This window comes from Aquarana catesbeiana, linkage group LG13 (genome assembly GCF_042186555.1).
Source record: "Aquarana catesbeiana isolate 2022-GZ linkage group LG13, ASM4218655v1, whole genome shotgun sequence".
In the NCBI taxonomy this organism is placed as follows: domain Eukaryota; kingdom Metazoa; phylum Chordata; class Amphibia; order Anura; family Ranidae; genus Aquarana; species Aquarana catesbeiana.
Window position 1 is genome coordinate 198,071,260 of NC_133336.1, and position 22,721 is coordinate 198,093,980.

General features: G+C 46.6%; 1 protein-coding gene across 1 annotated transcript in view; it reads right to left on the minus strand.

Moving 5' to 3' along the window:
- The window catches only part of CA14 (carbonic anhydrase 14), a 96,309-nt gene extending 74,196 nt beyond the window's left edge, over positions 1 to 22,113 (minus strand). Inside the window, exons 1-2 of the mRNA XM_073610386.1 lie at positions 21,901 to 22,113; positions 6,073 to 6,093 (exon numbers count right to left, since the gene is read on the minus strand). Of these exons, the coding sequence (XP_073466487.1) occupies positions 6,073 to 6,093; positions 21,901 to 21,988 (109 nt within the window). The 5' untranslated portion in view covers positions 21,989 to 22,113. The remainder of the gene's footprint in view (positions 1 to 6,072; positions 6,094 to 21,900) is intronic.
- Between the last annotated feature and the right edge of the window lie 608 nt (positions 22,114 to 22,721).

Sequence of the window (22,721 nt, forward strand, 5' to 3'; positions counted from 1 at the left end):
CAGTGATTAAATATGGACATGTGTCCATCTAAGGGCACTGACATCACCAGCACCCCGCCACTTTGTTTACAAGTTCTGCAGGGGCGGGGATTAACACAGCCTGCAGCTCATTGGGTTTAAAAGTAGCACAAAGAGGAGGTTCTGATACAGATGAGGTCGGAGGACACCCTAACTCATCTCTGTACTCCTGTCAGCAGACACCTGACTGGCTCCTAGCCTCTTCCTCTCCCAGTATGAGTGCCGCTGTAAAGCTAAGATCATTTCAAGTAGGTATGCTAGCTATAGGTAAAAATAAATAAATAAATTCCTTTATATTTAAAGGAATACGAGAAAATTAGATTTTTTTTTTAATTAACTGAATAGATTTTGGAATGAAAAACCTTTCAGGCATCAATGCGAGAACTGCTGTCCCAGAATGAATAACAATGACTTAATCTAAGTTTGGAAATGCCTTTACTCTGAAACTCCTGGAGAATAGCCGGCAATAAAAGATGTCATTGCAGTCATCACTTTCGCTTTAGTGACCTCAGAAAATGAGTTAACGACCCCCTCGGATTCCTGCATTGTGTACAATGACGTTAAACTGGAGGAATTTACAATTTAAAAGGAAGGGGCTTATTTGCATTTCAATAAACCTTCTTTTTCTATGTTAACGTCCCATCAGGAAATCAAGCTGCAGTGACCTGTATAGGAACCCGAAGGAGGAGCATAGCTGCCTCCTCAACAATCATATCACCGGCCTGAGAATTTCAATCCAGCTCCAAAAACAGTTCACCTTCACAAGGGTGTCCTAAATATAACCGGCGCCAGAAATAGCCACTGCACATAATGAGAAGCATCGTTGTACAGGCTAGATATGAAGAATCAGGGGAGATAATGGAAAGTGTTATAACAGGGAATACAGCTTTAAGAGAACCTGGCAGGCTTTAGGGGCATTAGAAGTGGTTCCCACCATCCCTGCGCTGAGTTCCTAGGTCTGTACACCTGCTGTGCACATTATGAGGGGTTTCCCACCATCCCTGTGCTGAACTCCCAGGTCTGTACATCTGCTGTATCCATTATCAAGGGTTCCCACTATCCCTGTGCTAAGGTCCTGGGTCTGTACACCTACCGTGCCCATTATGAGGAGTTGCCACCAGACCTGTGCTGAGTTCCTGGGTCTGTACACATGCTGTACCCATTAAGAGGAGTTTCCAGCATCCCTGTGCTGATTTCCCAGGTCTGCACACCTGATGTGCCCATTATGACGAGTTCCCAGCATCCCTGTGCTGAGTTCCCAGGCCTGTACACCTTCTGTGCCCATTATGAGGGGTTCCCACCATCCCTGTGCTGAGTTACCAGGTCTGTACACCTGCTGTGCCCATCATTAAGGGTTCCCACCATCCCTGTGCGGAGTTTCTGGGCCTACATACCTTTTGTGCCCATTATGAGGTGTTCCCACCATCCAAGGCATATAAGGTGTCAGGGTCTGACTCAGACCACGGTGTTCTACCTCTAACTAATATATCATACATGGGTGTAACTATCCTTTAAAAGGGACCATTTTTTTTATTTTGTGTGCGATCAGATTTTTGATTTTAACCCTTCATTTATTGAAAATATGGTCACATTAGTATTTTTGATAGCTGATTTTTTCTGGCAATTCCCTATAGAGGTTAAGTGGGATGGGTTAGACTAGGGTTTTTCAACCAGGGTTCCATAAAGTCCCATGGTTCCTCCAGAGGTTGCTAGGGGTTCCTTGAGCAATGAGCAAGTTCTGCCTCTGAAATAAATTTCCACTGATATCATTGATCTTTTTAGCTATCTGTAAGGAGGGAATTCTTCCCAGTGACCACAAGTGTAAGGAGCACTCTTCCCACTGACCATCACACTAATGTATCATAATTTGTAAACATTTTTAGCAGGGGTTCCCTGAGACCGGAAAGTTTTTTCAAGGGTTCTTCTGTGTTGAAAAGGTTTTAAAGGCTTATCTAGACTACAAGAAATAGAATATAAGAAATATAATGCTGGTAGGTTAATTGGCTTCTGTCTAAAGTGACCCTAGTACATGAATGTGAGTTAGGGACCTTAGATTGAAAGCTCCTTGAGGGTAGGGACCGATGTGAATGTACAATGTATATGTAAAGCGCTGCGTAAATTGACGGCGCTATATTAGTACCTTAAATAATAATAACCATCACCAATCCAACTGCATGTAACACAGGGCCGTCTTTAGCGCAGGGCAAACGGGGCACTTGCCCTGGGCCCAATCTTTGTTGGGGGGCCCGCGCTAGCCGTGAGTTGGGGCCCCGATGACAGCTTTGCAGAGCGCACAGAGGACACGAGAGGATGTATTCCTCGCTAGCCAGCTGAGAGGGGGCGGGGCCGGGAGCTCCACTGATGCTCTGACCCCGCCCACGTGCAGCCTGTGTACTCGGAAAAGAGCTTCTGTAGTGAGAGCCAGTGATCGGAGTGGGAGTGTCAGTGGAGCTTTCGGCCCCACCCCCTCTATACTGGCTGGTGAATACAGAGGTCCGGGGGCGGGGCCGGGAGCTCCAATGACACTCCCACTCCGATCACTGGCTCTCACTACAGGCGCTCTATCCCCAGTACACAGGCTGCACGTGGGCGGGGTCAGAGCGTCAGTGGAGCTCCCGGCCCCACCCCCTCTCACCTGGCTAGCGAGGAATACATCCTCCCATGTCCTTTGTGCGCTCTGCAAAGCTGTCATCGGGGCGACAATTCACGGGTGACGTGGGCCCCCCAACAAAGCATTAGTGGAGCTCCCAGCTGCTTTAGTGAGAGCAGAGAGTGGAAGCCCCGCCCACAGTCCTGAATGTATGTAGTGAGTTTGGCTGGCCAGGTATGTCCTTACAACCATAAAATGCCTGACTATTTAAACCCTGAGCTGTGTTATTTAACTGTACAGCTGTGCATTGCTGAAAGTTCTCTGACCATCCCCTGTATAATGTCTGCAGCCTCTGATTGTCTCCTGCAGTATGTCCGCAGTCTCTGAGTGTCTCCTGCAGTATGTCCACAGTCTCTGGTAATCTCCTGCAGTATGTCCGCAGTCTCTGAGTGTCTCCTGCAGTATGTCCACAGTCTCTGGTAATCTCCTGCAGTATGTCCGCAGTCTCTGATTGTCTCCTGCAGTATGTCCGCAGTCTCTGGTAATCTCCTGCAGTATGTCCGCAGTCTCTGATTGTCTCCTGCAGTATGTCCACAGTCTCTGATTGTCTCCTGCAGTATGTCCGCAGTCTCTGATTGTCTCCTGCAGTATGTCCGCAGTCTCTGATTGTCTCCTGCAGTATGTCTGCAGTCTCTGATTGTCTCCTGCAGTATGTCCGCAGTCTCTGATTGTCTCCTGCAGTATGTCCGCAGTCTCTGATTGCCTCCTGCAGTATGTCCGCAGTCTCTGATTGTCTCCTGCAGTATGTCCACAGTCTCTGATTGTCTCCTGCAGTATGTCCACAGTCTCTGAGTGTCTCCTGCAGTATGTCCACAGTCTCTGAGTGTCTCCTGCAGTATTTACACAGTCTCTGAGTGTCTCCTGCAGTATGTCCACAGTCTCTGAGTGTCTCCAGTATTTACACAGTCTCTGATTGTCTCCTGCAGTATGTCCACAGTCTCTGATTGTCTCCTGCAGTATGTCCACAGTCTCTGAGTGTCTCCTGCAGTATTTACACAGTCTCTGATTGTCTCCTGCAGTATGTCCGCAGTCTCTGATTGTCTCCTGCAGTATGTCCGCAGTCTCTGATTGTCTCCTGCAGTATGTCCGCAGCCTCTGAGTGTCTCCTGCAGTATGTCCGCAGCCTCTGAGTGTCTCCTGCAGTATGTCCGCAGCCTCTGAGTGTCTCCTGCAGTATGTCCGCAGCCTCTGAGTGTCTCCTGCAGTATGTCCGCAGCCTCTGGTAATCTCCTGCAGTATGTCCACAGTCTCTGGTAATCTCCTGCAGTATGTCCGCAGTCTCTGATTGTCTCCTGCAGTATGTACGCAATCTCTGATTGTCTCCTGCCGTATGTCCGCAGTCTCTGGTAATCTCCTGCAGTATGTCCGCAGTCTCTGATTGTCTCCTGCAGTATGTCCGCAGTCTCTGATTGTCTCCTGCAGTATGTCCGCAGTCTCTGATTGTCTCCTGCAGTATGTCCGCAGTCTCTGAGTGTCTCCTGCAGTATTTCCGCAATCTCTGGTAATCTCCTGCAGTATGTCTGCAGTCTCTGTCTCCTGCAGTATGTCTGCAGTCTCTGTCTCCTGCAGTATGTCCGCAGCCTCTGAGTGTCTCCTGCAGTATGTCCGCAGTCTCTGATTCTCTCCTGCAGTATGTCCGCAGTCTCTGAACCTCTCCTGTAGTATGTGTATTAATGTGCCCCTTTACTTGCTCAATTATTTGAGATTGCTCCACTGCTCAGTGAGAGGTAATGATGTGCATGAACCTCTAGCAACCAATCAGCAAACAGTAGTGATCTGCTTTAATCTCTAGCAGCCAATCAGTAAGTGCTAATGATGTGCTGTAACCCCTAGCAACCAATTAGTGCGCGCTAATAATGTACATTAACCTCTAGCAACCAATCGGCAAGCAGAAATTATGTGTTGTAACCTCTAGAAACCAGCCATTGAGCAGTAATGATAGGCTGTAACATCTGGCAAACAATTGCAATCGCTGCGTGATCTGCTGCAGTAAACTGATTTTGAGTCTACCTGCTATTTTTTGTATGTCTCAGAATGGAGGGGGGGCCGCAAGAAAATGTTTGCCCAGGGCCCAATCAAAATTAAAGACGGCCCTGATGTAACAGCCAATGTGAACAAGTAAAAGGTTGGCAAAGAGGATGAAACTCTTTTACAGTGGGGTTCAGGTTTCACAAAAGTTAGTTTTTGGTGGGCTGACCACTTCATACATACAATATTTTACATTAGAGTGTCACTTCACTCAAAACTAATATGCTGGTAAGGGTCTGCGTTGATGGGCTTTTGCTAATCTCATCAAAGCCTACCTGTTGGAAGCAATTCAAAGGCAGGCCAGAAGAAGACCAACTGCACCTGTCAATCGGTTGTGAATGATCTCAGAAGCCTCTCAAACTGATGTCATTGGCAAAAGCCCAAAGCCCATCATCATTGGCCCTTATGGTTGGACACTGGTGGCCTCTCAACATCTCTCAAGGACTCTAGGTGTGAAATCTGCCCTACAGAGTTTTGCCTATTACCCATACACACAGTATGGGTGCTCAGCTGAATTTCTGCAAAATAAAACATCTAGAAACTCCAATGGTGGGTGCAAGAATCCTGCTGGCCTTGGCAGTTGGGTACAGCTGGAAACTTAAGGGCACCATCTCAGTGTAGAGTGGACCGAACCTTTAAATATACATATCAGCTTCAACAAAAGCAGTAGAACGAAACAACTTCATAGTTATGCTTGACAGTAAGATGTATAGACATGCACAGATGAAACAGGCATCAAAAAAAGAAAAACCTTGATGCGTTTCTCACATGTGCTTCGTAAGGATAACAGAGTATGAACTCACCGGTGTAGGTCCATGAAGGTGGACACACATCAAAGGCAGGTCAGAAGAAGACCAACTGCACCTGTCAGTGGGGTTGTGAATAGTCTCAGGAGCCTTTCAAATTGTTGCCATCGGCACTAGCCCAAAGCCTGTCATCATAGGCCCTTATGGTTGGACATTGGTGGTCTCTAAACATCTCTCAAGGACTCCAGATGTGAGATCTGTCCTACAGAGTTTTGCCTATGACCCACACATACAGTATGGTTGCTCATGCTGCATATTCTGCAAAATAAAAATAACTAGAAATTCCAATGATGGCAGCGGGATCCTGCTGGCCTTGGCAGTTGGTAAAGCTGGAAACTCAAGGATACCATCTGAGTGTGGAGTGGACCAATCCTTTAAATATACATATCAGCTTCAACAAGAGCAGTAGAACAAAACATTCAATGTCTTGCTCGACCGAAATATTTTTTTGTGAAAGTGTACAGACATGAACAGATGGAACAGGCATAAAAAATAAGAAACCTTGACGCGTTTTACAGGACACATTTCACACACGTGCTTCATTGTAAGGATAACAGAGTATGAGCTCACCTGTGTAGGTCCATGAGGCTCCTGAAACAAGAGAACAATAAAAGTGTTTTAGCAAGCAGTATTGACTCTAAAAAAAAAAAAACCATCAAACTTGTTAATTTCATCCCTGAGCTCAGGGTACGGTTGTTTTTCTTTTTAATAATTTTTATTTACTTTACAATAAAGTTTTTAAAAAAATACATAATTGTATGTTGTTATCCGTCAACCATGCCAAGTACCGTAAGTGTGAAATAGCTATACGGAATTTAATAAGCTATTACAATGTTCTTTAGTTAACATATTTATCACTTCAGTACCCATCCTGAGAATTGATCATGAGGCTGCTCAGTATTGAAGCTGTTACAGGTTCGTATTGTCAAATGAACCATGTTATGATACAAAAGTGTGGCAAAAAGTAAAATAAGAATAAAAGAAAATTATAAGTACAAGGATAAATCATTATTAGGTCACTCCAGAGAGACGAGCGAACATCTATACTACAAAGTCCAAGAAATCCAGAAACAAGTTTATTTTAAAGTAAAATCAGATGGAAACCATGTATGAAGCCAACATGTTTCGGGGACTAAGGCTTGCAAGGCTGAACCCCACATTGGAATGTGGGGTTCATGTATGATTTCCATCTAATTTTACACTGGAGAAAAATTGGATCTGGGCTACAACATTACGGTATGGTTTAGGGCTTAGCCACCTCTTCCACGTTAAGTGTCAATTTAAGTGTAGCACCCTCTACTTTAGGTAGGTGCTAGAAATAGGATTTGTTAGTACAGGTAAATTTAGTCTGGCCTAGCAGTAAGCTAGGCCAGCTTGTTTTGATCTGTGTGGGCTGAGAGTGGCTCAGAGTAGGCTGGTGACTCATGGGCAGCATCATCTTTCGGTTACCTCCCCTCTGTTTCTAGAGGCTTCTAGAAGGAAGGAGGGGAAGAGAGGTGAGGCTGTCTGGGGTGTATCAGGGAGCCCTGACCAATCTCCAACTAGGATTGGCAGGGGGCAGGCCTCCTTGAAATACTCAGGGTCAGCCTAGCTGGGGAGGAGAGTTCAGGTGGAAGAAATGGCTTGAGGTGCAGGCCAGTCAAAGTTCCCCCACCCCAAATTCGCTCATCCATGTCTTTATGGATCTTGCTTTGTGCACTGGCGCGCAATCATGTTGGAACAGGATGGGGCCATCCCCAAACTATTCTCACAAAGTTGGGAGCATGAAATTGTTCAAAATGTCTTGGTATGCTGACGCCTTATGAGTTCCCTTCACTGGAACGAAGGAGCCAATCCCAACCCCTGAAAAACAAACCCACACCATTAACCCCCTCCATCAAATGATTTGGACCAGTGTGCAAAGCAAGGTCCATAAAGACATGGATTAGTGAGTTGACTGGCCTGCACCTCAAGCCGATAGAACACCTTTGGGATGAATTAGAGAGGAGACTGTGAGCCAGGTCTTCTTGTGCCTGACAGTGCCTGACCTCACAAATGCGCTTCTGGAAGAATGGTCAAACATTCCCATAGACACACTCCTAAACCATGTGGGCGGCTTTCCCAGATGAGTTGAAGCTGTTATAGCTGCAAAGGGTGGGCCAACTCAATATTGAACCCTACGGACTAAGACTGGGAAGCCATTAACGTTGATGTGTGTAAAGGCAGGTGTCCCAATACTTTTGACAATATAGTGTAAAACAGAGCAAACACACTCCCAATAGTGTAAAATTCATGTAAAAAACACACAAGGAACTGTATACAGCATCCAGCAAAAAAAAAAAAAAATACAGCTCCCAGAATTCAGGGTATTGAAGCATGCATGCGCTGTGACGTCACGGCTTCTGGCTCCGCCCTACGTGCTTTGTCAAATATGATCAGGGGCATTTATATTTGCACACATTTTTTCCATAGAGTTTTCTTTTTAGAGTTATGAAACTTCTAGCTCAGCGTCTTTTTTATTTCCAATGCCATTGACAGTGGTCAGGGGGAAAACAACACAGCAGGACAGTGACCATTCCCTGCAAGGATATAGATGGGATATAAAAGCTTCACAGGGGTTTTAACCTTTTGCCACTACAGCCACCGCTTTTTTGGCTTTAGATACGTTTTCATGTTGGAAGGGCAGACCAGATTAATTACTTGTACGAATGAGGACCAGTCAAGTAGAAAAAAAAAAGGAGTAGGTTGAAACCGAACAGGCTGGGAGGACAGAGGAATATTAAAATGTTATCTGCCTGGTTACAAGTTCATAAAATATATGATGTGATATAGACTTTCTTTTGGGTAATCTCTGCCTACTATAGTAAGCACGCCACTTCTTATTACCTCTCTGAATGGGAATCCCGCGGTATTAATGATCTATCATTTATAAATCGTGGCAATCCAATTAGGAGGATCAGCAATTTGCTCGTTTTTGGTTGGCTTGGATATCTGTATACTGATAATTTTATTATTTATATTTCTGCAGCTTCTTTATCTTTTAATATTTGCCTATGTTCTATCTGGTGCCATGACCCCTGCCCTAGGTTTCCTAAATCAAGGTGTCTCCTTTCTCTTGGAACATCTTATGGAGCCACTGTTGCATGCAGGGACTTGAGTTGTTTCTCTGTACACTGTTTGCATCAATAGAAACACACAGCCACATAGCCTAGGATGGCAAAACACAACCCCTTCCAACAAACAGACTGGCGGGAGACTGCACTGTCCACTGCTAACACTTTCCTCTGAAGAGCAGGAATTCAGGGAAGCAACACTGAGCAAGGAAGAGCCAGCAGCATTGCAAGAAGTGGCAGAATCGCAAAGTTCGCAATAAACCCTGGTTTTCCACCACCATGGGGGAGGGGGGGCGCTGCAGACCATAAAGTACAGTGCACACTCCTGCAACCTGTGCAACGTGCTTGCGATTCCTTGCAGCTTCCTTAAGATTTGTTTCCGACTTGCTTGCCATTTCCGTGTGACTTCCTTGCGACTTTTGTGATTTCACATTGCTGGTTATGGCACTCAAATCTCACCAAGGTTGCAGAAAAGTAGTGCAGGAACCTTTCTTTTTTTCTGATCGCTGCGACCTAAATTGCATTGATTAGGATGGCACCCATTGAAATTAATGTGTTTTGATTTGTCATGCAACTTTATATGTCACAAGTTGCATGATAAGTCGCAGCAGTGTGAACCAGGGCTTTTAAAGGGCCCCTCTTAGGAGTAAAGGGCCCCAGGATCAGTGGGAAGGGCCCCGGGTTTGGAGGAAAGGCTCCCAGGCTCACAGGGAAGGGCCTGGGACTGAAGGAAAAGGCCCCGTGACCAATGGAAAGGGCCTTGGCAATCAGGGGGGCCTTCGTGGTTTCTTGCACCGGGGCCCTGATGGTTCTTCTAGTTACACCTCTGATTGCAAGTGCTGGGGTATGAATTTTAATAAATAGTTTAATGGGGAATATTTATTTTATTGTGCTTAATGTACATAAAAAATGTGAGGGTATAATAAAGAAGTTGTCTATACCTACACTTAGTCTGAAGACACAATTCAGTTGGTCTGTGTTATCGGTTATCACCTCTGTGACCTATCTATCATAAGCAACAGCAATGTGTTAGCTCATATCTCCGATGCCTGAAATCACTTCTACTGAAATATTCTTACAAAACGACAATGCACTAGAACCGAGAACTTCTGCATCAGCTTTCCCAGAGAGAAGAAGTCACATCTCACACGTCCTCCATTAGATCCTTCACCAGTAATCTCGTGGTAGCATAGAGAACTTATAAAAAGTGGCATTTACAAAAAAGAGGAAGTCACCCCTTCAATGTTTTTATGACTTGGCATTTTTTTTGAAAAGGCACTTCTTTGGCACCAGGGGGGAAAATTAGAAACCTGCAGCCTTCATCACGTGAATAACCCTGCAAGTCTATAGCTGTGGACAAAGAAAAGGGTCACTTTAGGGGCCCTTTGAAGAGCGATCTGCATAGCAGAGCATTTGACAAGGAATGAGTAGGGGGGCTTGTGTGGCCTACTCATCCCCTCATTTAATACCAGTGCCCCCTTCAGGGGTAGTGCTACACTGTATTTTGAAAGGTACCAACTTCCAATCCCTTTATTCTCGCCTATGAGAGAATTGCATCAGCTTGGCTTCCCCCAACCCTCGCCAACCCCACCAACAGCCTTCTGGGGCACATCACATGGCCCAGGAGTCTGTGGGACCAGTCTCATACTGCTGTCATGCTTCATGCATGAGAAAAGGGGGAGCTGGCTGTGAAACTCTAGGACAATATTTCTCAACTAGGGTTCCTCTAGACCAGTGGTCTCCAAACTACAGCCCAGGAGCCAGATCCGGCCCTTTGCCTGCTTTTATCCAGGCTTTGGGGAACTATTTTATCCACTAATACCAACAATGAGGCATAATTCCCCCCACTGGCACCAATTCTTCCCAATGACAGCAATGATGGGGCACAATTCCTCCCAATGACATCAACAATGTGGCCCAATGACCCCAATGATGGGGCACAATTCCTCCCAATGACACCAATAAGGGGGCACAATTCCTCCCAATGACACCAATGATGGACCACAAATCCTCCCAACAACACCAATAATGGGACACAATTACTCCCACTAAAATAAATGATGGGGCACTATTTTTTCCCCCACTTACGTTGGGACCTTTTCTACTCCCAATAGCCACAGTCCGGCCCTCTAAAGTCTGAAAGACAGTAAACTGGTCCTTTCTTTAGAAAGTTTGGAGACCCCATGCTCTAGACCACAGGGTGCCCAACCTTTTGAAGAGTGAGGGCCTCTTAAGCGACTTTGTAACCGGTCGCGGGCCACAATGAGCGTAGCGGGTGGATGAGAGGTCCGTGCCCACTCTGCATATGCAGACACGGACACGGCCTGCTCTACTCCATGGGCCCTCCGATACGCCCAGACGGAAGGGGACGAATCTCCGTCTATTTTTTTTTTTACTTTAGTGGATCAGAATAGAAGTAGGTGGGTGTAAACGGTACACAAGTCCGTTTACATCTGCTGCTTCATAGAGGTGAATGGAGGGTCCACCTGAAAAACGGACAGGTGGACCCGATTGGACTGATTGTGTGAAAGGGACCTAAGGCTGCTTTCACATTGATGCGCTGCGGTTTACCTGCGTTGCGGTGCAGCGTAGTGCACCTGAGGCTTTCCTGCGGGTTAGCCACAATTTGCCTTAGACTTCTATTATATCCAGCAGGTGTGGTGCACTTTCTGAAAGCACATCGAAATGCCTGCATTTAGGCGTTTTGGTGTGCTTTCAGAAAGCACACCAAACTCGCAGGTAATAACAGAAGTCTATGGCTCAGTGCAGGTAAACCACAGGTGCACTTGCGGATCAGTTTGAAAGCAGCCTAGTAACCACTGCAGAAGCGATATGCCCATATACTGTGATTTTAGAATATAAACTGACCTTTAATCTTCCATTCAGGAATCTCCCTTGCTACAGGTATTGCTGGCTGTTGCTGGCCCAGGCGGAGTGCAATTGTCATCAATCCTGTGTAGCACCCTCTAGTGTGTGCTAGGTGTAAGGTAGGTTTTGTTTTTTGTAGAATAGTGTAGGTAAATTCATTCAGCTGAGTCAGGGTTCAGTGAATCAGGGCTGGATAACTCATCCTAGCAGACTCTCTGGTGCCTCCACCTGTTTTCTGGGACATTGGAGAATGTTCTAAACATAGTGGGTGGAGGCTAGAACGAGCAGCTTGGAATATTTATGAGGACCTCAGCCGATCCCCAGTAAAGGTCTGTCAGGGGGCAGGCCACCTCATAAATTTGCATTTGTCATGCCAGCAGGGGCAGTCGGGTGGAAGATGGAGATGGAGTGCTGAGGAGGCTGATGGTGGTCCTTGAGGTGTGCCTCCTAGTCTGGGGGGGTGGGGTGACCTCGGGCCTGGGCGCTGGAAGGATCCTGCCAAAACACACGGAGGAAGCCCTTCCTGGAGGCATGGGAGCAAGAGTGAGGACAGCGGGAGGGGGTCAGCACTGCCGGGAGATCTCCTGAGAGTCAGCCGGATAGGCTGGTGAGTGTCAGTCTGGCGGACTGTGGTGGAGAAGTTAGACTGGAGGGCTAGTGAAAGTGGCAGCTGCAGCCAGGTAGGTGGCAGTGCCTGAAGAAATAGTGCTGGGATCAGTAGCCATGGGAATGATACAAGCTGGACAATGTTCTTTTGCCACACATCCAAGGGGCCTCGGGTTCCTGCCTGTAATGGGCCATTGCTTTTAATCTGACTGAGTGACTGGCAGATCTTCACATTGATCCAGCTGGGTTGCGGGAGTCAAGTGGTCCTCCCATAATCTCCCATCCCTATCCAAGTTATTACCCTCAATAAATAAACAAAACAAAAAAAAAACTAACAGTCATAGACTGTTCTCTGACTCTGGAGTGCCTGTGAAAATTTGGCGTGCCTGGCTGTGCAGGATGGGGGGATCCCAGTCATCTGCGGCCCTTAAAGGGGTGCGCTACACCTGTGATAAGAGCTGGCGCTATACAGGAAGCATCGTCTTATGCGACTCCGCTCCCTCTGCAGCCGCATGGTGCTTCCTCTAGTGCCGGATCCATTCAAAACACTGATGCTCTGGGATGGCGGGTCGGGAAACCACAATCTGGGCTTGCCGACTCAGCATCCCAAAGCAGGAGGTCGCAGTCCACATCAGAGGAGCTCATATGTGGCCCACGGGACATTTGGGCACCTCTGCTCTAGAGGTTGCTAGTGGTTCCTTGAGCAATGAGCAATTTTTGCATCTCAGATAAGTTCCCACTGACACCATTGATCTTTTTAGCTATCTGTAAGTGGGTAATTATTCCCAATAGCTACAAGTGTAAGGAGCATTCTTCCCACTGACCATCACACTAATGTATCATCATGAGTTGTAGATATAGTCATTTTTAGAAGGGATTCCCTAAGACCGGAAAGGTATTTCAAGGGTTCCTCTGTGCTGGGAAAGGATGCTCTAGGACAGTGGTCTCCAAACTGCGGCCAGGGGACCAGATGCGGCCCTTTGCTTGCCTTTATCCGGCCCTACGGGCACTCTTTTATCTGGTGATACCAACAATGGGGGCATAATTTCCTGCCAATGACACCAATATTTGGGCAAAATTCCTCCCAGTGACACCAATATTGGGACAAAGTTCCTTGCAGTGACACCAATATTGGGGCACAATTCCTCCCAGTGACACTGGAAGGTGACACCAATGATAAGGCACAATTCCTCCCAAATAACACCAAAGATTATTATTATTATTATTAGAATACAGGATTTATATAGCGCCAACAGTTTACGCAGCGCTTTACAATATAAAAAGAAGACAATACAGTTATAATACAATAAAATACAAGAGAGCTTACAATCTAATAGAGTGGGGCAGGTGGTACAAAAGGTTGTAACTGTGGGGAATGAGCTAATGGAAGTGGTAGAAGATTAGTTGGAGACGTGTTAGGCTTTCCTGAAGAGATGAGTTTTCAGGGATCGCCTGAAGGTAGCAAGACTAGGAGATAGCCGGACAGGTTGGGGTAGAGAGTTCCAGAGGATGGGAGAGGCTCTGGAGAAATCCTGGAGACCAGCATGGGAGGAGGAGATGAGAGAGTTTGAGAGTAGGAGGTCTTGAGAAGAGTGGAGAGGACGATTTGGGTGATATTTGGAGACAAGATTGGTGATGTAGCTTGGGGCAGAGTTGTGAATGGCTTTGTATGTTATGGTTAGTATAGCTAGTATTATTTTTTTACTACTGACATCAAGACCTTTTCTTCTCTCAATGGCCATAGACCAGCCTTCCTAAAGTCTGGAGGATAGTAAACTGGCCTTTGTTTAGAAAGTTTGGAGACCCCTGCTCTAGGAAGTCACAGCTGTCTCCTATATCCAAGATGGCAGCTCCGGAGAGCCGAAGCCTGGCAAAGAATACAGGTCCAGGGAAGACAGCGCTGGACTCCATGATCTGGTAAGAGTTTGCATCCTAAAAGTCGTCAGCTGCAGCATTTGTAGCTGCTGACTTTTAATTTTAAGTCAAGTTCCTTTTTAAAAAAAAAACATTTAATCCTTGGTTTGTTTGTGTGTAGGGGAGGAGTGCAGGGTATTTTTAACAAAAAAGTTAAGCCAACATCTTCTTTCACCATTGGAATTAAAAAAAAAAAAAACTCTTTTACGTGGAAAAAATTCCTTTCAAACAATACATTTCTCTGTCCCGGCCCCCGTGGACCTCCCTAATAGATGGTATTATAAGAAGGCAATCATTATCTTGTGAGCTTTGGCGTAAACTTGTACTTCGAGCTTCATCAGTTTAATCATTACACCGTCCTCATTTGTAAAAGCAATATATAGCCATGAAAGGACCATTGAACTTCCAATAATAACAATATATTACACAAAAGAGTCACCAATAACAATGACGGATATATAAAGGACCGTTGCGTAACTTTGCTGTACAGCTTATAGAGCAATGTTAGCCGCCGCGTTTAGGTTTCACGACAACTAAAGTTTTTCTTCCTTTCTCACACTTGTGTTGGATTTTTTTCTATTAGTTACCAAGTTCTAATCGGTACAAAAGGATGACCGTGTTAATGTCCAACCGGCAAGAAATTCCTCAGTCTCCATTAATTACACATCCTGGGAAAACCTCTAAGGGCTTCAAAATGTGGCATTGGACACACTTTTTTAAAGCGCTCTGAATGCCAATCAAAGCCCCTGTCACTAAATAAAATGGTCACTTTACAGTCCTGTTCACACGTTGTGTTTGCTTTGCTTCAAAAATTCTACCCCATGGTGCTTTCATGGTGCTTCAAAGACTCTCCAAAGCCTCCCCTCCTGGGGGTTACTAATGAACAGGGGATCAGTAGAGATGGGGGTTACTACTGAGTGGGGGATCAGCAGAGCTGGGGGTTACTGCTGAGCAAGGGATCAGCAGAGCTGGGAGTTACTACAGAGCGGGGGATCAGCAGAGCTGGGGGTTACTACTAGGGTGCCCACGTGTCCCGGATTGCCCGGGACATTCCCGCAATTGGCAGGTCTGTCCCGGGTCCCGGGCACCTTCATTCCGGGACAATACAGTGTCCCGGAATGGAATTGACAGAGCGAGCAAACCCCGCTATAGCGCTGGTGCTCACTCTGCCTCCAGCTCCACCTGAGACTCTGGCCACTGGTTGCTATAGCCGCCTGGCGGCTAGCAACCAGTGACCTCACAGACTGCCCAGCATGCAAAGCGGAGGAGAAGTTAACTTTCTCCTCCGCGCCTAATGCTCTCCACCATGGACGAGGCTGTCAGCGGGGCAGCCTCAAAGACACTGATCCACTGGGCACTGTCTGTTACCTGGATGTCTCCCTGCCCTGTACCGCAGAGCAGACCGAAGCCGCCTCCCCCTCCTCGGCTATTTACAAGTATGCAGAGAGGGAAGAGGGACCCGCTGTGGATTCCTGGTGCTGATCTGAGGTCTGTTCTAAGCTTATATTATGCTTATGTAGATGGACAGATAAGGGGCATGGATAGTGATCAGGAAAAGGGTAAAAAGTGCCCCCCCAGCACGTTTCTGACACCCACCTCTCCACTAGCACAAGAGGAAGGGGGGGGGTCTGTACTGTGGGGGGTTCTGTACTTAGTGGGGGGTTCTGTACCTAGGGGGTCTATAATGAGGGAGGGGGGTCAGTACTGAAGGGGGGTCTATAATGAGGGAGGGGGGTCAGTACTGAAGGGGGGTCTATAATGAGGGAGGGGGGTCAGTACTGAAGGGGGGTCTATAATGAGGGAGGGGGGTCTATACTGATGGAGAAGGGGTCTGTATTTATTTAGTGGGGGGGTCTATACTGAGGAGGGGAAGTCTGTACTGATGGAGGGGAATTTATACTTGATGGAGGGGGGTCTTTACTGAGGGGGTATATACTTAGTGGAGAGGAGGGTCCGTACTGAGGGAGGAGGCTTATACTTAGTGGAGAGGGGGCCGGACTGAGGGAGGGGGCTATAGTTAGTAGAAGGGGGTCCCAACTGAGGGAGGGGGGTCTCTACTGAGGGAAGGGGGTCTGTACTAAGGGAGCGGGGTCTATTATTACAATGTAACAATAGAAATACATTTCAAGCATGGTATTGGGATAATATAAGTGCTAAAACTACATTCAACCCCCACCCCCGTCCAAAATTGTCCCTGAATGGCAGTTTGGAAATGTGGTCACCCTAGTTACTACTGAGTGGGGTCTAGCAGAGCTGGCAGTTACTACTGAGCAAGGGATCAGCAGAGCTGGGGGGTTACTGCTGAGCAGGGGATCAGCTGAGCTGGGGGTTACTACTAAGCGGGAGATCAAAACAGTTGGGGTATTACTGAGCTGGGGATCAGCTGAGATGGGGTTACTACTAAACGCGGGATCAACAGAGCAGGGGGTTATTACTGAGCAGGGTATCAGCAGAGCTGGGAGTTATTACAGAGCGGGGGATAAGCAGAACTTGGAGTTACTACAGAGCAAGGGATCAGCCGAGCTGGGAGTTACTACTGAGCAGGGGATCAGCAGAGCTGGGAGTTACTACTGAGTGGGGGATTAGCAGAGCTGGGAGTTACTAATGACCGAGGGATCAGCAGAGCAGGGTTTACTACTGACCCGGGGACCAGCAGAACTGGGAGCTACTACTGAGCAAGGAATCAGCTGAGCTGGAGGTTACTACTGTGCGGGGGATCAACACAGCTGGGGGTACTACTGAGTGGGGCATTAACACACCTGGGGGTACTACTGAGTGAGGGATCAGCAGAGCTGGGATTTACTACAAAGCGGGGGATAAGCAGAGCTGGGAGTTACTATAGAGCAAGGGATCAGCAGGGCAGGGGGTTACTACTGAGCTGGGGGGTTACTACTGAGCAGGGGATTAGCAGAGCTGGGAGTTACTAATGAGTGAGGGATCAGCAGAGCAGGGGGTTACTACTGAGCCGGGGACCAGCAGAGCTGGAGGTTACTACGGAGTGGGGGATCAACACAGCTGGGAGTACTACTGAGGGGGACATTAACACACCTGGGTGTACTACTGAGCAGTGGATCAGCAGCGCTGGGAGTTACTACTGAGCGGGGGGTCAGCAAAGCTGGGGATACTATTGAGTGGGGCATCAACACAACTGGGGGTACTACTGAGCAGGGAATCTGCTGAATAAGGGTATTAATAAGCTGGGGATCTGCTGAAGGAGGGTACCAATGCTGAACAGGGTTCTACTGGGCATCTTTAAAATAAATAGAAAATCATCACACACACACAGGGCATCTGCCAAGCTTCATTAAAGCTTCAAAAAAGCATCACTAAAGCATCAAAAACACATCGAAAACGCATGTTGAAGCGGTAGGTGCTGTAATCTGTGTTAAAGTGTAAATGAGCTCCAATACAGTCTTAATAGAGACCTTGAAGTTCCTTCATTATGGTGATCTGGTGAGGTTTCACCTTGAAATGTTAATGGAAAAAGCAGAACAATGTTTTGACATAAGGAGCTGCTAAAATGCTAAAACCTTGTACAGAAATGCAAACAAAACAATGTACTGAGTTGAATTACTTTGGCGAGAGCCAACCCAATCATTGAAGAAGACGTCTCACTTCCATTTGTTTTAATGTGTTCTGTTCCCCAGGGGGGTAAAGTACATGTAGTAAGTCGTAGACATGTGCGCGCTGGAAGAGTTTGTTTCGTTTTCGGATCCGGTCGTAAGCTGAAGAATTCATTTCGGATGCATTCGTCCATGGACCCTATTCGTTTTTGGAATTTGTTTCGTATCTTCGGTATTGGGATTGTTTCATTCCGAATAGCATGGTTGTTAAGTAGTGGACAGCCAGCACAGTCATAATAACCAGGACTCATCTACTGTCAGAGGGATTCCCCCCTGTCAGCAGAAGGTAAACAAACAAGTGCCAGTTGCAAGAAAAAAATACGGCATGGGTTCCTCCCCAATCCATACCAGGCTCAAGGGCCTGGTATGGGTTTTAAGGGGAATCCCACTCTAAAATTAAAAAAAAAAATAATGTGCCACCCCTCGCCACCCCAAAAATCCATACCTGACCCTTGGATGCAGTGGGTGTACAGACCCAGAAACTTAGGCAAGGATGGTGGGAACCTCTCATAATGGGCACAGCAGGTGTACAGACCTGAGAACTTAGTACAGAGATGGTGGGAACCCCTCATAATGAGCACAGCAGGTGTACAGACCCAGAAACTCAGCACAGGGACGGTGAGAACCCCTCATAATGGGCACAGCAGGTGTACAGACCTGAGAACTTAGTACAGAGATGGTGGGAACCCCTCATAATGGGCACAGCAGGTGTACAGACCCAGGAACTCAGCACAGGGATGGTGGGAACCCCTCATAATGGGCACAGCAGGTGTACAGACCCAGGAACTCAGCACAGGGATGGTGGGAACCCCTCATCATGGGCACAGCAGGTGTACAGACCTGAGAACTTAGTACAGAGATGGTGGGAACACCTCATAATGGGCACAGCAGGTGTAAAGACCCAAGAACTCAGTTCAAGGAGGGTGGGAACCCCTCAAAATTTGAGCTTTCACATCCCACTTTGTGGCAATGGTAGCCAGGTAAATCTCCCCAGTGGAAAAACAAAGAGGAATAAACATCTAAAAGGTTCTAACCCTTCCCCAATCTATCCCAACAAAAAAAAAAAACAAGTTTTATCTCTGGATACCATTTAACTCTCCAGCACCCACCAAACCCCGAACCCTTAGCTTTCGGTAGATGGAGCCTTTATTTGTGTACTTTTATATGGCTCTCATTTACTCCATTAGACCCGTAGCTCACAAAGCGATTTACGGTAAACAAAGCCCAGTTGGGGGCCACACACAAAAATATATTTATTCGATAATAAATCTTCTTAGAGCTTATGGTACTTAGGAGGCCCTGTTCATGATCCAGGAAAGAATCCTGCAGACATTCAGGATAATCCCAATCTCTCCTCGTCTGATACATTCTCTCTCTGGCAAGGGACGGACTTTCCCACACTGAACAAAGAGATGACATTGCGTTGAATGGACTGGGACAGCTTGGCTCGGCACCAACCATTGCTGAATGTCCCATCTCACTGCCCTCCTTTCACCCGTTACACGTGAATTGTGTACCAACGAATCCGTGACCACTTGACGTCTTCCTATGACGAGAACATTTCAGGAAACACTCAAGATCTTGAGTGTTTCCTTTATTTTTGTAATAAAGACCTAGATAAAAATGCACTCACAAGCAACTCAGGAAACACTCAAGATCCTTTATGAATTAAAGAAAAAACGGCAGGTATACTAAAGGTGCTGGATTCGAACGCTCATAAGTTCAGGGTTGAAGAACGTCAATGGAGCTCATATGGAGTACAGCAGCTCCGGTGAGGCTGCTCTAAATTAAACAGGGTGGCCTTTATCTAGAGCAGTAAACAAAAAATTGCACAGAGCGCAAGCTAAGTGTAGCACTGTCCTAGCTATGTGGTCAAAACTAGTGGTGGCTGCATTCGGTCCAGGTCTGCTGCCACACTGTCGGTAGGAGCTCCTATTGAGAGGATTTTGGTGCACAGTACCCTGGTGGGGGGCATTGCTGGGACAAGGTCATCTAAAGCCCAGGGCACCCGTCCCTCCTGCCCACCCTTTGTCCCTGCTTTGGTGGGGAGATGTGATTGATAAGCTCTGATCTACCTTTTGCATTTGTATCTAGGTCTTTATTACAAAAGTAAAGGGTCTTGCACCAGAGCCTGCGCAATCTTCCATTTGTGAAATATAGTTTAGCTCCTCTGTAATCGGTGGTGCAGGAGTTGATTGGTTTGGCCTGCTCTGTGTTACACAGAATACTGGTCCAATTGCTTTCCCCTGCATTCAGGAAGATTCTAGAGCAGCTTGAATATTTATGGAAACCAGCCAATCCCTGGGAGAGGTGTGTCCAGAAGGTGTCTGGGGAACCCATAAATGGTCTGATGCACCAAATCAGAGCGTCTTTTGAATCCTAGGTGAGCCTTGCTGGAGGAGTTCCCTGTCTGATGGGCTCTGTGCCCCATGGGCAGTCCGCTGAGATCATTGAGGTCCCAGTCACCGCTTTGGCTGGTGGGCGGGCTAATCCCTAAAAATCTGGGGCTTCCTGTTCTTTTGTCTGGAGAAGCAGGAGGAGGCTGGATGGAAGAGAAGGCTGGATATATCCAGCCTATATCCATGGATATATATATATATAAATTAAAAACCAAAGGCTGTTAATACAAATAAAAATTGCTGTGAAAATGTATTGTCATAAAAGTTGCAAATAATTAATTATTCTATATATACCTAAATAAAACAAACAAAACAAAAAAATCTCTAATTAAATAAAAAAGCATTTTTTTTCTTATAAAGTAAAAACATTTAAAGTGATAGCACAAAAATTACTCCTTCACATCAGAGTTCCCCCTTCACAACAGAGTCCCTCCATCACATCAGAGGTCCCCTTTCACATCAGAGGTCATCCATCATATCAGAGGTCCCCTTTCACATCAGAGGTCATCCATCACATCAGAGATCAGAGTCCCCCCCTTCACATTGGAATCCCCTCTTCACATCAGAGGTCCTTCATCACATCAGAGTCCCCCCCCATCACATCAGGGTCCCCCCCCATCACATCAGGGTCCCCCCATCACATCAGAGTCCCCTCCCATCACATCAGAGTCCCCCCCAATCACATCAGAGTCCCCAGCACAGATTTCACGTCGGAGGTCATCCATCACACCAGAGGTCCCCCTTCGCATCAGAAGTCCCCATTTACATCAGAGATCCCCTTAACATCAGAGTCCCTTTTCAAGTCAGAGGTTCTCCCCTTCATCTTAGAGTCTCCCCATCACATCAGAATCCCTCCATTATGTCAGAGGTCCTCCTCCATCACATCAGATTGCCCCCCTCACATAAAAGTCCCCCCTTTGCATCAGAACTCCCCTTTCATGTCAGAGGTCCCCCATCACATCAGAGGTCCCCCATCACATCAGACTTCCCCTTCACGTCAGAGTCCCCCCTTCACGTCAGAGTCCCCCCTTCTCTTCAGATATACAGATTTGAGTCTCCCCTTCACATCAGATATACAGATTTGAGCCCCCCCCCTTCACATCAGATATACAGATTTGAGTCTCCCCTTCACATCAGATATACAGATTTGAGTCTCCCCTTCACATCAGAGTTCCAACTTCATGCCAGAAGTCCCCCTTTGCACCAGAGATCCCCTTAACATAAGAGTCCCCCCTACACATCAGAGTCCCCATCACATCAAAGGTCCTCCATCATGTCAGAGTCCCCCCTTCACATCAGAGCCCCATTTCATGTCAGAGGTTCTCCCCTTCATCTCAGAGTCCCCCTCATCACATCAGAATCTCTCCTTCATGTCCAAGGTCCTCCTCCATCACATCAGAGGTCCCCCTTCAAATAAAGTCCCACCTATACATCAAAAGGTCCTCCATCACCTCAGGGTCCCCCCCCCACCACCTCCTCCTCTCATCCATCTCTGATCCGAAGCAAACTGGATCTCGTGTTTGCGGCCCCCCAGGCGGATCCATATGGCACCCCTGGGTGCAGCGGCACCTCAGTTAATAAGCACAGTCTTAAATAACCAACTGACTTCCTCTATTAATACTCTGACTTTATCTGAATCCAATATATATTACACAGCACTATACAGGCAGCATCCCACCATTCCCATCCATCCCTTCCGCTCAAAGGAGCTTGCAATCTAACGCTCCCACCAGGGTCACACACGGGCACACTGCTGGAAGAGGAATAAGCCCTCAGTGTGTGTTATCGCAGGCGGACTCCATTAAGGTGACAGCTAAAGGAGCATGGGACACATGAAGGACGAGAAGAAGAAGAAGGAGAAGTGGATGGGATATAAGAGCCGCAATATTGACTTACCTCCCACCAGAGAGTGACAGATCGCCAGGATGAGGGCGCAGGAGCGCAGGAGCATCCCATCCATCCGGCAGGTGCTGGGAATGGACATAGCGGAGGATGAGCCTTGCTTGTTCTGCCTCGGCTGGCTGTGCACAGGAGGGGGTGGGGGGGGAAGTTTTTTGGTCCAGCAGCTGCCCCCTCCTCGCAGGAACTTGTACTGAGAACCTCCAGGCACTGATCTTATGAAGGTGGTAGAGAGAGGGCTGAGTCTGCTGAGGGGCCAATCAGACGGGCTTGGATGGGACAATTGTCTCATCAACAATACAAATCCTCCAATACAAATACTGAGAGTATCAAAGATTGGGAGATTATAACAGAGTTTCAGTTTAATTATATATATATACAAAAAAAAAATCAGTTTGAATGAATATATATATATATATATATATATAAATTCAGTTTAATTATATTAAAGAAACAATCAGTTTAATTTGATAAAAAAATACAAAAAATACAAAAATCAGTTTATTTATATTAAAAAATAAACTGTTTAAATATATATTTTTTAAAAATTCTGTTTAATTATATATAAAAAAAAGAAAAATTTTGTTTAATTATATAAAAGTCTAGGGCAGAAGTAAAACACATTTTTTTTTTAAAGCAAAAGACCAAAATAATTTTTTTGATCTTTTGCTTTTAAAAGGTAGAGGTGAGATTTGGGGTCGTCTGCCCCCTCCTGACGCTCGCCTGCATTTCATGGACTTACCGTTTTTACCAGCTCGCCCAAAAAATTATCCTATAGTTCCTCCGGCTGGCAATAGAGGTTACCAGAGACAAGATCG